The sequence below is a fragment of the Dipodomys merriami genome, unplaced genomic scaffold (assembly GCF_024711535.1).
Source record: "Dipodomys merriami isolate MVZ:Mamm:240054 unplaced genomic scaffold, mDipMer1.0.p SCAF_35, whole genome shotgun sequence".
In the NCBI taxonomy this organism is placed as follows: domain Eukaryota; kingdom Metazoa; phylum Chordata; class Mammalia; order Rodentia; family Heteromyidae; genus Dipodomys; species Dipodomys merriami.
Genome location: NW_027205048.1, coordinates 416150 through 431323, shown reverse-complemented (window position 1 = coordinate 431323; position 15174 = coordinate 416150). Strand labels below are relative to the sequence as shown.

The following is a 15174-nucleotide window of genomic DNA, read 5'->3' as shown; positions in this document are numbered from 1 at the left end:
TTCTGTAATTCAGGCCTGGATAGCTACTGGTCCCAGGATGATCATGATTCATGGAACAGACTCAAACCACCTGAAACTTGCATCCTAGATCAGACCAGCTGAGCCCGGCTGATATTGACTGAGTTCAGCCAAATCACAGGCAACCTGAAGGCTTGTGAGGATAAGATTTGTTGTTGCTGTTATAGCACATCCCAGGCCTTTTGTTTTATCTTGTTTGGGTTTTTGTTTCGGTCATGTTGACATTATTACAGCCATATCTGATAAGATATAAAAGGTAAAGAAAATTGTCAAAAGAGAGAAAGTTCAGCTAAGTATGTAGCTTTGATGTACAAAAATACATTTATTTTCAACAATTTCAAAACCACTGTCTTTTTTTTACAGTAGAAATATTCAAATGGAACAATAAAACCAAGAACAGTATATATACATATACTGTATATATATATATAGATATGACTCATGCATTTGTATTCCAGTGTTTAATACAAGTGTATTGCAATTGTCTGCCCTCATTTAATCCTTGAAACACACAAACAAAAGAACAAGAACTTCAGAAATACTCATATAGTGATCTACGCTGCAGCCAGCCAGATTTCTCTGCATCACATTCTCCCCTGTGTCACACAAAGAGGGATGTGATCAGCACCCCACGAAAATTAACAAGTACAAAATGTGGCCTTAAATCCTGTGTGTGTGTGTGTGTGTGTGTGTGTGTGTGTGTGTGTGTGTGTGTGTGTGTGTGTGTACTCATTCTTTAAAATGAGTGTGCACAGGCTGATCCTGAAAATAAAAACAATGCTTACAGTGTGGTATAAAGTGACCCTATGGAAAATGGAAAAGAGAACTGATACGTTAAACATGTAAAGGGGCTGAGGTGTGGGAAAAGCCAATTTCGACTTTGAAAACCACTCACCCCAGAGGCAAGAACTACCTTAAGGGAACCGAAGGCAGACATTTGACTTTAAGGAAGTTGTGTACATCTGACAAGCAAATAGCACAGCGTGGCTAAAATCATCTTTGACTAATATCATTAAATGTGAGACCTCTATTTGGCCTGCAGGGTTTGCTGGGGCTGGAGAACATGGTGGCCCTTTTAGCCACTCTAAGTATCCTGATGCTGAAGCACTCACTGGGCTGGCTTCGCAAATGCCCTGAATTTACCATACACATCACACATTTCCATTAGATCCAATCACCAAACAGACACTGACCAAGATCCTTAGATCCATCCATCTGGCTTCATTAGAGAGGAATGGTGTTTTGCTTTGTTCTGTTTTGTTTTACCCCCACAGGCTGAAAAACATCATGAATACATTCCTTTTGGAGAGGAAGCCTCATCTCCTCATCTGGGTCTGAGTTTGAAGTCTCTATTGGGCCTTTTCTTGCAACTTCTTCTATGTCATCCTTGGAACAAAAGTGATCTCCATGTTCTAGGATACCGCTAAAAGTCCTTCCTTTAATCAATTGCCCCAAAGAAGCCCTCCCCCGCCCACCCCCCCCCTTTATATACACAAGTAGAAACCAGCTATGGTGTGGACGCGGAGATGCAAGAGTTAAATGTGACAGACAGCTGAATAGCATCCAGAACCCAACACATCAAGCAGGCCTGGGGATTGGTCAGCTCTGCGAGTGAGTGCTTAAGCCAACACACATATCTTTCTTTTTTTCTGTTTTCTTTTTTACTAAACATTAAATTATTTCTTAGGAAATAAAAAGCTATTTACATTTTAGTTATATACATCCAGCCATCGCTAGCCTCGCTATGAGCATGCACGAGGCAGGGCCTCCTTGGTAAAAGGTGTGCACGCTTTCGGCCGCCATCTCCACAACCCACCTACCCACCTCCTGCAATCGAACTGGGAAATCGTTTGTGTTGGATGTGTTGGGGAGAGAGAGGGTTGGTGACTGGGGAGGGGAAACAGGAGGGTAATAAGATAAGGGACCCAACTGAAAGAGAAGGAAAAGACGGAGGGGGCGGGAATGGAGAGTCTTTGCTCTATCAATGGCAGAGTAAAGCAAGGAAGCTGTGGAAGGTGCATCCTTGGCCTTTCGCAAAAATACAGCCAATTGTTCCTTCTGTCTCATTTTAATCAGCTAAGAATGCCCCTTTCTTCCAAAGCTAAGCATCTGCTTGCTATTTATAAGGGGAGGGGGGCCCTTGGTAAATAAACAGTAAAAAAGACATTTTTCATTTTCCCATAATAATAATAATAGTAGTAGTAGTCATCAAAAATAAAAATTCAGAAAGGTGGTTGACCACGTGGCTTGTTGGTATTAAACGCTGGTGCAGTTGGGGATCTCCTTTGTGCTTTCGCTGTTTGCAATGGTGGCAATGCCTCCTAAAGGGGAGAGAGGACACAAAGAGCAAAAGGAGGTTAGTATGTTGCACAAGGGTGGCGACCTTAGTCTTAGTCATCTGCAAGAGTTGCATGGCAAGCATTTAAATAGGGTGCCTGCTTATTCCTATCAGCTCTCTAACTTCTCCATATGTTTTGCATCTACTATCTCCCACACTAGGACATGAGGAAAATCAACCTGGTGATTGCCATCTTATACCCTGCAGGGATCAGAGCCACAGATGACTACGTAGTGAATACTCACTACATGGCAGGTATTGTGCTGGCAACAGTGTCACTTCATTATCACAACCCTGGCCGAACTGACTCTCGTTATCTTATAGAAACTGGATAGACCCTCACATATTCTTCTCATCTTACAGTTAAGAACTATTTGGCCCAGAAAGGTCACTGAGGTCACAGACCAGCCAGACAACAGCCCATCGAATATCACCTTCTGCATTCATGGAACTACAATTAAGGACCTAGAGTTATCTTTCTTTATAGTAAAGAAGAAAAAGTTTAAACACTAATGGATAGTTGATTTCATTCTTCTCCGACTACAACTCTAGGGCTTCTGATATGGATTCAATTCTAAAGGGAAAACGTCTTCCAGTTTCATGTGGCAGAGTTGGTAGACACATGTTTGACTGTAGTTTCCCTTCAGGCTTCTTAGTCCAATGGTATCTTCCAGACAGGGCATGTGAGCTGCTGCCAGAATGCTTGGTGGATAGAGAAGTCTGAGTTTGATCGTACAGGCACACATACCTATGACCCGCGTGTCCAGCTCTTTGTCTAGCAGCTCTTCAGGCTCAGTGAAGTCACTGAGTGTGATTTTGGGGGCATTTTCACTTTGGCTCACTGACCCAATCATCTCCTGCTCCTTGTCATGTTGTACTTGAGCATAGATGTTAATCCAGGGGATTTTCCTATATGGGTAGGAGCAAAGTCAGAGTAAGAGTACAGGATGGACTAAATGTAGAGCACTGGAAATCATGGATGATATGGGGAGGAAAAGTTCTCGACAACTACAAAATAAAAGTAAGCTGGTCATGGTGGCTCACAATTATAATTCCAGTGCCAGAAAAGACAGAGGCAGGAAGATCAGAATTTGAAAACAACCTGATTGCACAGTGATCCAAGGATAGCCTATGTCTACAAAATGAGTCTTTATCCAGAGAGAGAGAAAGAGAGAGAATAGGGAAGGAAGGAAGGGAGGGAGGGAGGGAGGGAGGGAGGGAGGGAGGGAGGGAGACAATAAATAGAAGTCCAATGTCAGGGAATGTACTGGTCATGAGAATGTACTTCGGCCAACACAAAGGCACCGACCAGAAAGGCACTGACCAGCCTGAGATGTTCCGTGAAAATGAACCCCACAGAACTCCCTGAGGAAAGCACTGCCATCCACTCTTGCAGTAAAAACCAAGCAAGTGTAAACCAAAAGGCAATGGATTTGATTTGTTATTTACCCAAAAGTTTAAAACATTTATTTGTTGGTAAGTTCTTGAAGAAGTTGGACTTTGAGGCTCAAAATTGTGCATCATGAACGACGATGCATCAATCTAATCAATTCACATTGGCTTCTGTTATCAATGGCCAAGAAATAATTGATTCCACCATTATTTGAATTTTCAGAGAAATACCCAGGAGCGAGGCATCATAGAGTCTGGTGTTCATCTGTTCAATGGGGCTAACAGTAACTTCCTTTTAGAATTATTGAGAGTATCAAAGAAAGGATCAGTAAACGCTAAATAGCTTCCTTTAAAAATGTAAAAGGACTAGGTTTGAAAATGTAAGGTAGCTGAACTTGGGGTTGAAAGAAAAGACAGGTTTAGATTGAAATCCCCTTGGGGCATTTATCTCCTGACTCATCTACATTCTCTCCTCTCCCACAGTACTCCAGCCTCCTTTGCATCCTCCTAACCCAAGATCATCAAGATTTGATGATCTTATTCCTTAATGGAATAGACATAATGATTTTATAGACCTGGAATGGGATGAGTTGGGATTTGACTTTTCTATCAAGCTGCTGGGTCATGCTCTGGTCAGCGAGAGACCAACGTTTTTAAACTGCAAGAATACCAAAGCTATTTCTCATGGGGAGTATTTGACTGTTCTGTCCATGTGTAACGAGCAGGATCCCCCATCTTCTCTGGTGCTAGTCTTTCATCCCTATGGCTTAAAATTTGATTTACATGTGTGCCATTTCTGAGAAGCCTCCCCTAAGCATATATTTAAAACTTTCCCTGTGTTACAGATGTAATTATGGTACAGGGTTTACCAAAAAATGTAAATAAGGTTTGGGTTTAGGGGGATATCATAAATAATGCTTATTGGCTTGCTTGCTGTCTTTTTCTTCTGCCAGATTGAAAGCCTGCTGCAGACAAGGCCCACATTTTCTATTTTCATCAGTATAAAATTAACATAGTCCTTGGGACACAGTTTACATGCATTAAGGATTTGTAGAATAAATACATTATTCAAAGTCTGTGCACTTAATTTCATATAATCTTCAAAGAAAAGATGATTATCTTTTAAGCTTGGAATTTCACATTCAGAGGCTACTTCTATTACTTCATCAGTTGATGGAAAAGTCAGATAAGGGTCCTTCAGGAAGCCAGTTATTGGCACAGATACCATGAGAACTCAGGACATCTGATGGTGACCCACATAGAGCATTCCTTGTGTTTCTAAAGGACAGTCTTTCTGAGGTCCTAATACTAACCAGTGATACTTTCAAGATTGTATATTCCTTGCCCCTCTTCAATCCCAAATGAGACAAAATATGGGGTGTTGAATAAGGTTTGCCAGTAGTTAATGCTGAAGGTAAACCCTGGAAAAAGGTTTAAAACACATAGAAGTGTCTATCTTTCCTTTCAGTTCAGTTTTGATGTCTTTAATGTTTGCTTTCCAACATGAAAGGAGACTTCCCCAGGATTCCTACTGGTTCAGACTAGTTTAATATACTTTGAAAGGTTTGAATGAGTGAAATGCATGCGAGGCAGTAAACCATAGCCTCTATCAAGGTATTGATTAAAAATTCATGCTGGTTCTGATCTGGACAAAGACATAGTCTAATGAATTAAATTCCTTCTAATCATAAAAGTACATATTACTCATCAATATTGGCATCAGTTGTAATATTTATTGTAATCTGGGGCAGTCAAACTGTTGCTACACATACAAGCCTGTGTACTGCCATTTCTGCTTGGCTAAAGATACCTATGAGGTTTTGGATGAATTATCTTTCACAGTGATTGTTCACTTTATTTCAGTCTCTGAAAAACACATCTAAAAATAGATGTAGTTTCATCTCTTTTTTTTTAAATAGATGGTTGGAAGGGATTGAATTTTATATCACAAGTTGCAGCATTGTAAAAAGCTGTCAAGTTGCTTTTCATTTTTAATGCATCTCTTTGTAGGACTTTTGAGGATCTAAGTCAATTCTGAACTCTACTTTAGCATAAAAAGATCAAGGGCTATGTCTTGGGCCACACATTCATAGAGGTTTAAATAAGAAGAATGAGATGGATGGGCTCAAGTCTCTTAAAAAAAAAACCAAGCAAGCAAACAAAAAACAACTGCAGTTTATATTCACTTCTTCTACCTATGAAGATGGCTGGAAGTCTGGGAGAGCAAGGTAGACTTTGAACTATACTAAAAGCACTGCTGGGGAAAAAGGAATGAAAAAAAATGGAAAGACTCAGAAGTTTCATCTTGCCATTTACCTAGGAAAGGCAGGCCTAGCTACAAGTGTAGTAAGAAGAGTTTGGTGGTATTTTTCTGAACATAAGTCATCTAACAATGATTTTTAATTATATTGCTGACACATTATGGAATAGTAATCACTACCCAATAGAAAAATGCAATGTGACAGTCAGAGTGATATTTGATATATTTGGGGATTGTCATAATTCTCTATCTCCTAAGTGAACACTTGGGAAAGATAGGAAGATGGTTTTCAATGCCTAGAACCTAATAGGCACTCAATAAATGAAGTGATGTATATTTAAATTGCATAATGCTGACAGTTACAGAGAGGAATGTCTGGTTGTAAAACTCAACGTAGCTAGTAATATGGGAAGAGAAAGAGAACTGAGAAAAAGAGAAAGAAAGAAAGAAAGAAAGAGAGAAAGAAAGAGAGAGAGGAAGAAAGGAAGGAAGGAAGGAAGGAAGGAAGGAAGGAAGGAAGGAAGGAAGGAAGGAAGGAAGGAAGGGAGGGAGGGAGGGAGGGAGGAAGGAAGGAGAAAGAGGAAGAATGGGGGAAGGAGGGAAAGAAAGAAAAGAAAGCAAGCACAGTTAGACTGTGCTGCTCAACACAGTGTTACTTAGGTATAGCTACTTAAAATTCAATTGATCAAAAATTAAAAATTCTTGTTTGTAAACATTTGGGTAAATGCCCAAAAGTGGGATTGCTGGATCATAGGGGAGATCTATGTGAAGTCTTTTGAAGAACCTCCATACTGCTTTCCAAAGTGGTTGAACAAGTTTACATTCCCACCAACAATGAAGTAAGGTTCCTTTCTGTCCACATCCCCTCCAGCATCTGTTGTTGTTAGAGTTCTTGACACAACTATGTTTATTGCAGCATTATTTACCATAGCTAAGATATGGAACCAACCCAGATGCCCCTCAGTAGATGAATGGATCAAGAAAATGTGGTATATATACACAATGGAATTCTATGCCTCCATCAGAAAGAATGACATTTCCCCATTTGTTAGGAAATGGAAAGGCTTGGAAAAAATTATATTAAGTGAAGTAAGCCAGGCCCAAAGAAGCATAGGTCCTATGGTTTCCCTTATTTGCAATATCTAGTATAGGTATGAGTCAAGCAGAAAAGGTCAGATAATGTGATGTTAGGAAAATGAACCCTTAACTATGTATTTTAATGTTTTCGTTTCTTTCATGCATATGTTTCTAACGCATTTATAAGATTATTTCTTTGTTGCTTTGTATGTCCCTCCCCCACAGTGTAACCCCCGCTTTCACTATATTTGATGTCAGTATAACATGTGGAGGAGATGGGGGCAAACAAGTCGTTTAAGGATTCAGGTGGACCTGCTGCAACAATGAGAAGTACAAAATGTCATGTCAAAACCAGCTTTACAATGTCGGTGGGGGGGGAGGGGGGTATAATTGGGTGGGGGGAGGGGGGAGGCTGGGAAGGGAGGTGAAGGGTAAACAAAGGAGGAGGCTGCAATGCTTGGTAAGAAATGTATGCATTATCCTGCCCATGTAATTGTAGCCCCTCTGTACAGTATGTTCTCAAATAAAATAAAATAATATTAAAAAAAATTAAAAATTCTAATGGATGCAGAAAATTTTATTGGATAGAAATAATAAAATGTGAAGGATGCTTGTGCATCCAGTGATCAGAACGTGACCTTCAATTTTTGCAATTTGGGCATCCTCCACATAGCCACCATTGGGTTCTATACAACTGAAAGAAAAAGAGGCAAGATCTCAATGCAAATGCCACAGAACTGAGAAAAACAAGGGTAGATAGAAGTCATGGGCGTGGGGGATGTTGAAGGGATGACACAGATCAAGATGCATTGATGTATGCATATATTTCCTTGCTAAATTCCAAAAAGAGTTAAATAAATAACCTAAAAATTAATAATAGTGAGGGAAAGGGTGGATTGGGAGGGGGTGATGCTATTGATCAAGAGACACTGTATTCATAAACTGCTCTGTTGCCTGGCAATTCCTTTGTACAACTAGCTAAAGAAAATAAAAATATATTTCAAAAAATGTTTCATGGATTTTCTTGCCCAATCTGGCTTCAAACTAGGATCCTCAGATTTCTGCCTCCTGAATGGAAGTCTACAAGTGTGAGCCATGGGCACCTGGCTGGATAATTCTTTTTAATTTTTAATTAATTATACTATAATTTGAAATGACAACTTTCTATTTTCCTGGAAAAACTCAATAATTATTGAATGATTTTGAAATACTAGTTCATCATCTCTCAATATCTGCTATTTCATTTGTTTATATTTTTGTATATACCATGTTACATGTAATTCAAAATTAATTATAACCTGATGTTCAAATATTTATCCCCTTATAAAAGTAAAAATTATGGCAATACTTGGGTGTGCCCAAATATGTTAAGCAAATCCTCTGGGACTTACAGAATAAAATAGCTCCAAATACAATAATATTAGGAGACTTTAATACTCCACTCTCACCAAAGTACAGGTCTACCACCTAGAGGATTGGCAAAGAAGCCTCCAAATTAAATGATGCCATATCTCAAGCGGAATTACCTGATATATACCAAGTTTTCCACCCTACAACAACCCAGTACACATTCTTCTCAGCAGCCCATGGAACTTTCTCCAAAATAGACCATATCATAGTTCATACAAGGAATTTAAGCAAATACAAGAGGATCGACATAATCCCCTGTATTCTATCTGACCACAGTAGAAACAAGCTAATTCTTAATAACAAAGCATACCATGAAAATTACTCAAATACATGGAAATTGAAAGTACACTTCTGAGCAACACCTGGGTCACAGTAGAAATTAAAGAAGAAATTAGAAAGTTCCTACAATTCAATGAAAATGAATACACATAACAAAGAAACCTGTGTGACATGCAAAAGCAGTCCTGAGGGGTCAATTTATCACTCTCAGTGAACACATCAAGGAAATAGAGACCCACCAAGTAAATAATCTCATGTTGCAACTAAAACTGCTAGAAAAGCATGAAAAAAATGACCCTAATGTTACTAGATGGAGCGAGATAACCAAAATAAGAGCTGAATTTAATGAGATGGAGACTCACAATAAAAATTAATGAAATTAAACATAAAGTTGGTTTTTGAAAACAAATCAATAAAATTGATGGACCTCTGGCAAGAGTATCTAAAAAGAGAAGAAGAGACTCAAATCAATAAGATCAGGGATACCATGGGAAAAATTACAACAAATACCCAAGATATCCAAACAATTCTAAAGAATTATTTCCAGAATCTATACTTACTAAGGAAGGAAAACCTAGCAGAAATGGAGGAATTTTTAGAGAAATACAAATTTCCCAAACTGAACCAAGAAGAAATAAAACAATTAAATAAACCAATAACTTACAATGAGATAGAGAAGCAATCGGAAGTCCTCCAAGAAGGAAAAGCCCAGGACCAGATGGCTTCACTACTGCATTGTTGGTGGGAGTGTAAACTTGTTCAACCACTTTGGAAAGCAGTATGGGAGTTCCTCAAAAGACTATGGAATTCTATAAGACGTTTGAAGACCTTCAAACTCTTCCCAGAAACAGAAACAGAAGGAGCTATCCCAAATTCCTTCATGAAGCCAGTATCACCTTCATCCCCAAACCAGACAAAGACCCAACAAAAAAGAGAACTGCAGACCAATCTCCATGATCAACACAGATTCAAAGCTCCTCAAAAAATTCAAATAATATCAAAACATATCAAAAACATATAAAAATCATATAATATGAAACATATCAAAAAAAACATACAATATGATCAAGTAGGCTTTATCCCAGAGATGCAGGGATGGTTTAACATACATAAATCAATAAATGTAATCCATCACATCAACATATCCAAGATAAGAACCACATGATTATCTCCATTGACATGGAAATGGCTTTTGATAAAATACATCATTCATTCATGTTAAAAGCTCTGAAGAAGATAGGAATAGAAGGAACATTCCTTAAAACAATAAAAGCCATGGGGCTGGGAAGGTGTCTCAGTGGTAGAGCGCTTGCCTTGGATGCATGAGGCCCTGGGTTCAATTCCTCAGCACCACATAAGCAAAAAGAAAAAAGCTGGAAGTGGCGCTGTGGCTCAAGTGGTAGAGCACTAGCCTTGAGCTCAAGAGCTGAGGGACAGCGCCCAGGCCCAGAGTTCAGGCCCCACGACTGGACCCAAAAAAAAAAAAAAACAATAAAAGCTACATATGTCAGACCAATAGCCAATATTATACTTAATGGGGAAAAACTACAACCGATTCTCCTTAAAAACAGGAACAAAGCAAGGATGCCTATTCTTACCACTCCTCTTCAATATAGTTCCATAATCCTTAGACAGAGAAATAAGGCAAGATAAAGACATAACAGGGATCCACATAGGGAAGAAAGAAGTTAAACCAGCCCTTTTTGCAGATGACATGACAGTATGCCTCAATGATCCTAAAAACTCCACCCACAAACTCTTAGAACTTATAAACCACTTCAGTAAAGTAGCAGGATACAACATTAACCCCCCAAGATCCGTTTCCTTTCTGTATACCAACAACATACAAGTATAAAGGGAAATCAAAGAAACAACCCCCTTCACAATAACCTCAAATAAAAATAAAATACTTAGGAATTAACTTAACCAAAGAAGTAAAGGAACTATTTAATGAAAAGTATAAAAGCCTAAAGACATCATAGAGGGCATCAAGCAATGGAAAGATCTTCCATGTTCTTGGGTAGGCAGACTTAATATAGTGAGAATGGCTATACTGCCAAAATTGATTTACAAATTCTCTGCAATTCCCATTAAAATCCCAATGACATATTTTACTGAAATAGAGAAAACAATCCAAAAATTAAATGGAACAACAAAAGACCTAGAATAGCCAAAGCAATTCTAGGCAAAACGAAACAAAACAAAACAAAAACATGGAGGGATCATGATACTGGGCTCTTCTATAAAGCTATAATAATAAAGACAGCTTGGTACTAATACAAAAACAGACCCAAATACCAATGGAATAGATTAGAATATCCATAAATAAAACCACATGCTTACAGTCAGCTGATATTTGACAAAGTAGCCAAAGACATATAGTGGAAGAAGCACAGCCTCTTCAACTACTGGTGCTGGGAAAACTGGGCAGCCACAGAAAACTAAAAGTGGACCCCAGCCTATCACCATGTACTAACATCAACTCAAAATGTATTAAAGACCTTAACATCAAAACTGAAACTCTGAAACTACTGCAGGACAGAGTAGGAGAGACACTTGAACTTATAGGCACAGGCAGGAACTTTCTGAACAGAGTTCCAGATCACAACAAATTGGAGAGAGATTCAACAAATGGAACTGCCTTAAAATAAAAATTTCTGCACAGCTAAAGACATAGCAACAAAACTAGAAAGTCAGTCAACTAATTGGGAAAAAAATATTTACCAGCAATATATCAGACAAGGGCATAATATCCAGCATATACAGTGAACTCAAGAAACTAATCCCTCCCAAACCTAACAAACCAATTACTAAATGGGCAAGGGAACTAAAGAGAGACTTCTCAGAACAGAGATAAAAATGGCAAGAAATGCATGAGGAAATGTTCATCATCCCTGGCTGTAAAGGAAATGCAAATAAAAACAACCTCTCTTACCCCAGAGAGAATGTCCCACATCCTAAATTCAGCCAATGACAAATGCTGGAGGAGATACGGAGAAAGAAAAGCCCTACTGCATTGCTGGTGGGAATGTACACTAATACAACCACTTTGGAAAGCTGTCTGGAGGTACCTCAGAAAGCTAAATATGACCCAGCCATACCACTCCTAGGCATCTACCCTGAGCAACAAAAACCAGGATACAAGGGCACATGCACCTCAATGTTTATTGCAGCACTGTTCACAATAGTCAAGATATGGAAACAACCCAGATGCCCCACCACAGATGAATGGATCCAAAAACTGTGGTACCTATATACAATGGGATATTATGCAGCCCTTAGAAAAAATAATGGCATTAATAAGGAACTGGATGGAACTGTTAAAATTATTTTTAAAAAATTTTTCCATATATATTTTTATTGTAAAAATACTGTACAGAGGGGTTACAGTTACATGAGTAAGGCATTGAGTACATTTCCTATCAGAGCATTGTTACCTCCTCCTTTGTTTTTCCCCTACCTTCCCTTCCCTCCCTACCTCCCCAAATCCTCCCTCCCCACAGATGATGTTAAGCAAAATGAACCCCAAGACAAGAACACAGTGGTTTTTCTTCTTTCTTGCTATTGTTTTTAACATACTTATAATGTACTATGTGATTCTTTTGTTTCTTGTATATGATCCACTGTATCTGATTCCAGTGTCCTGTATCTTGTATATACATTTTTATAATTTGGGGAGAAGAGATATAACAAAACGCTTAAATAAGGATACAGGTTGACCCACTGCAACAGTGAGATGTACAAAACACAATGTTGAAAAATCATTTTAAGCAAGGTAAGCCAAGAGCAAAAAAAAAAAAAATGGCACATGGTGTCCCTGATATGTGGATGTTAAATACAAAATGTAAGGAGATACGACAAGGCAAACAGGACTCGAGAAACAAAGGACCTCCACTCATCTTGTCTAATCATTACTAAATGACCCCATCCTGTTGACACATATATGGTATATACACACACATCTGGAGCAAACAAGGAGGAGAACACAGAATCAGAGGGAAACGGGAAACCATACAACAGAGGGGCCCATCCGCTGCCCTGGACATTGATGAAAATGAACTAAGAAGCTCAAGGGCAGCGATGGGAGGGAGGGAATGAGAGGGAAAGAGGTTATCTCAGAATACTGTGAAATTTATGTAATCACTTAAACATAATAAAAAATATTTTTTAAAATGATGGCAATACTTGAAATAAAATTTGCATAGTTTTTTCTTTAAAAAATAAAACCAAATAATGCAATAGAGTCTCAATCAAAGGGTTATAGTTCTGGGAGGAAAACTTCTGGAAAAAGAGCTAGAAAAGTAAAGGTTAACTGATAGATGACTACTGTTTATACAGTTTGACTGCCATTGATCCAGTTAGAGACATAGAAAGGGCTGGCTGATAACTGAGAACTATAAAAGTAGAAGAATATAGCAATGCCATTACCTGGCATGGATTCATGCATTAAAGTGCACAAACTTAGAGATCATTATAATATAAGCTGACTGTCTAGGGAGTTTATCAGCATTGATGAAAAATTGGGAGTTGCTATGTCACAGGATAGTCTTACTTTAATTTGGATATGTATCTCAAACACACACAGAGACAGACAGACAGACAGACACACACACACACACACACACACACACACACACACATCTCTTTGCAAGACTTATATTAGCCTTTATGTTCAGCAACCATGGATCCATAGTTTTATAAACCCAGAGGTCATAAATTTGGTTTACTTGATATACAGTCCCCAGTAGTCATCGGGGTCCTCTACATCGAATCTTCTCATAAGTGAATTTTCATTTTATGTAATTGAAGTGCCTCCACAAATAAGATTGCCATAACAGATCTTTCACACTTCTCTAATTGTGACAGAAAGGTGTTACCTCTTTTCAAAGTGGCTATAGGCTAGCTGTTTTTCCCACCTTGACCTAAAAGGACATGAGCTCACAGACAGGTCTGTAAGTTGACTAGAAGGCATCGCTCCATCCTTCTAGTAGGCATGGGAAGCTGTGGAAGCAGTCATGTAAAACCAGTCATTTTAAGTGGACTATCCACTGGAGGAGAGCCCGGGGTAAAGCCAGGTAGAATAAATAATGTTTGCTATTTGCTTTCCAGATTCACAAGGAATACGTTAACTCCAAGGTCTACCAGAGCCCTGCTATGCTTTTTAAAAATTCACCCAATAATATCACTATGTCACTGGCAAGATTTTTTGAGAATCTAGTATGTGCCACTTTGTGGTACAATGGCATTTCTGTAGGACAGAAAATAAGTTAGCTTCCTTGATCATTTGTTTGTGGCAGGTTATAGCTGTTATTATATTTAAATTGTACAGCAAACCTCCAAACTATTATTGTTTTCCTCATTTTACAGATCAGGAAACTAAGGCTGAGAGAAGCAAACACAATCCTCCAAGAACATGAATTCTAATAGCTAAGAGTCGGTCTGACTTCAAGAGTTCATACTCTCAAAACAGTCCACTTCCTGGGAGAAGTATTATATAATTTGAATATGAGTTCAAAATCATTGATTTCAATGTCATCCTTTTGGTAAGTAGCCTGATAAAACAGCCCTTCTGAGGTCTTCAAACCTTATTTCTGAATACATGCAGAGTTTGCTTTTCCTGATCAATTTCCTTTAGACACAGGCAAAGAGAGAAAGAGAGATGAAGGTTGGACATAGATCATGAAATTTAAACTGACATATTGGATGGCTGCAACAGAAGGGAAGAAAGTATATGGGTGTGAAAGAAAAAGAGAAAAAGAAATTCAGCTGCATTTTCTTCTATTTAATAGCCCTGCATGGGTGTTGATCTGTATGAAAGGACCTCCCAAAGACCCCTGAATATCTGTGCCCTTATTTTAAAATTTCAAATGAGACTGAAAATATTTTTACACTTCTCTTGAAGATTCTAGAATGCATTTCATACTCACAGCTCTCATTTTGCGAACATATTATTGCTACAAATTGGATACCAGTCTGATTCTTACACTCATTTATTCTCTGGCCCTCAAACATTCCTATTTTTCCTCAAGTGCCAAAAATAGCTTCAAGGAGAGCTAAGATCACATTCTTGAAATGAGTTGGGGAAAGTGATCATAGGAAGAATCATCTAAGATGAACCCACTCATGAGAGTAACGTGTACCTTTTAAACTTGTAGATCAAAAACACAGCCAAGCCAACAAACACCACTGACAAGAGCATAAGCATGGCTGAGCTGCTGTGTCCGGCGCTGGAATCCACCAGTGGAGCTAAGACAGAAAAACAGACATGCTTACTTAGAAAGTTGTTGGGAAACTGAGCCAACCACTCAACACCCTAACTTCCAGTTTCCAATTGCCCTGCCTGCTACCGGAACACAGGAAACTTGGCTTCAGTATTGAATATTCAATATTACAAGAATGT

General features: G+C 38.6%; 1 protein-coding gene across 1 annotated transcript in view; it reads right to left on the bottom strand.

Annotated features, from left to right (window-relative positions):
* Positions 1 to 1513: 1513 nt before the first annotated feature.
* Positions 1514 to 15174, bottom strand: part of Sorcs3 (sortilin related VPS10 domain containing receptor 3) — a 415789-nt gene continuing 402128 nt past the window's right edge. The window contains exons 25-27 of the mRNA XM_069987921.1: positions 14915 to 15020; positions 3105 to 3265; positions 1514 to 2339 (exon numbers count right to left, since the gene is read on the bottom strand). Coding sequence (XP_069844022.1) covers positions 2275 to 2339; positions 3105 to 3265; positions 14915 to 15020 — 332 coding nt within the window. The 3' untranslated portion in view covers positions 1514 to 2274. The remainder of the gene's footprint in view (positions 2340 to 3104; positions 3266 to 14914; positions 15021 to 15174) is intronic.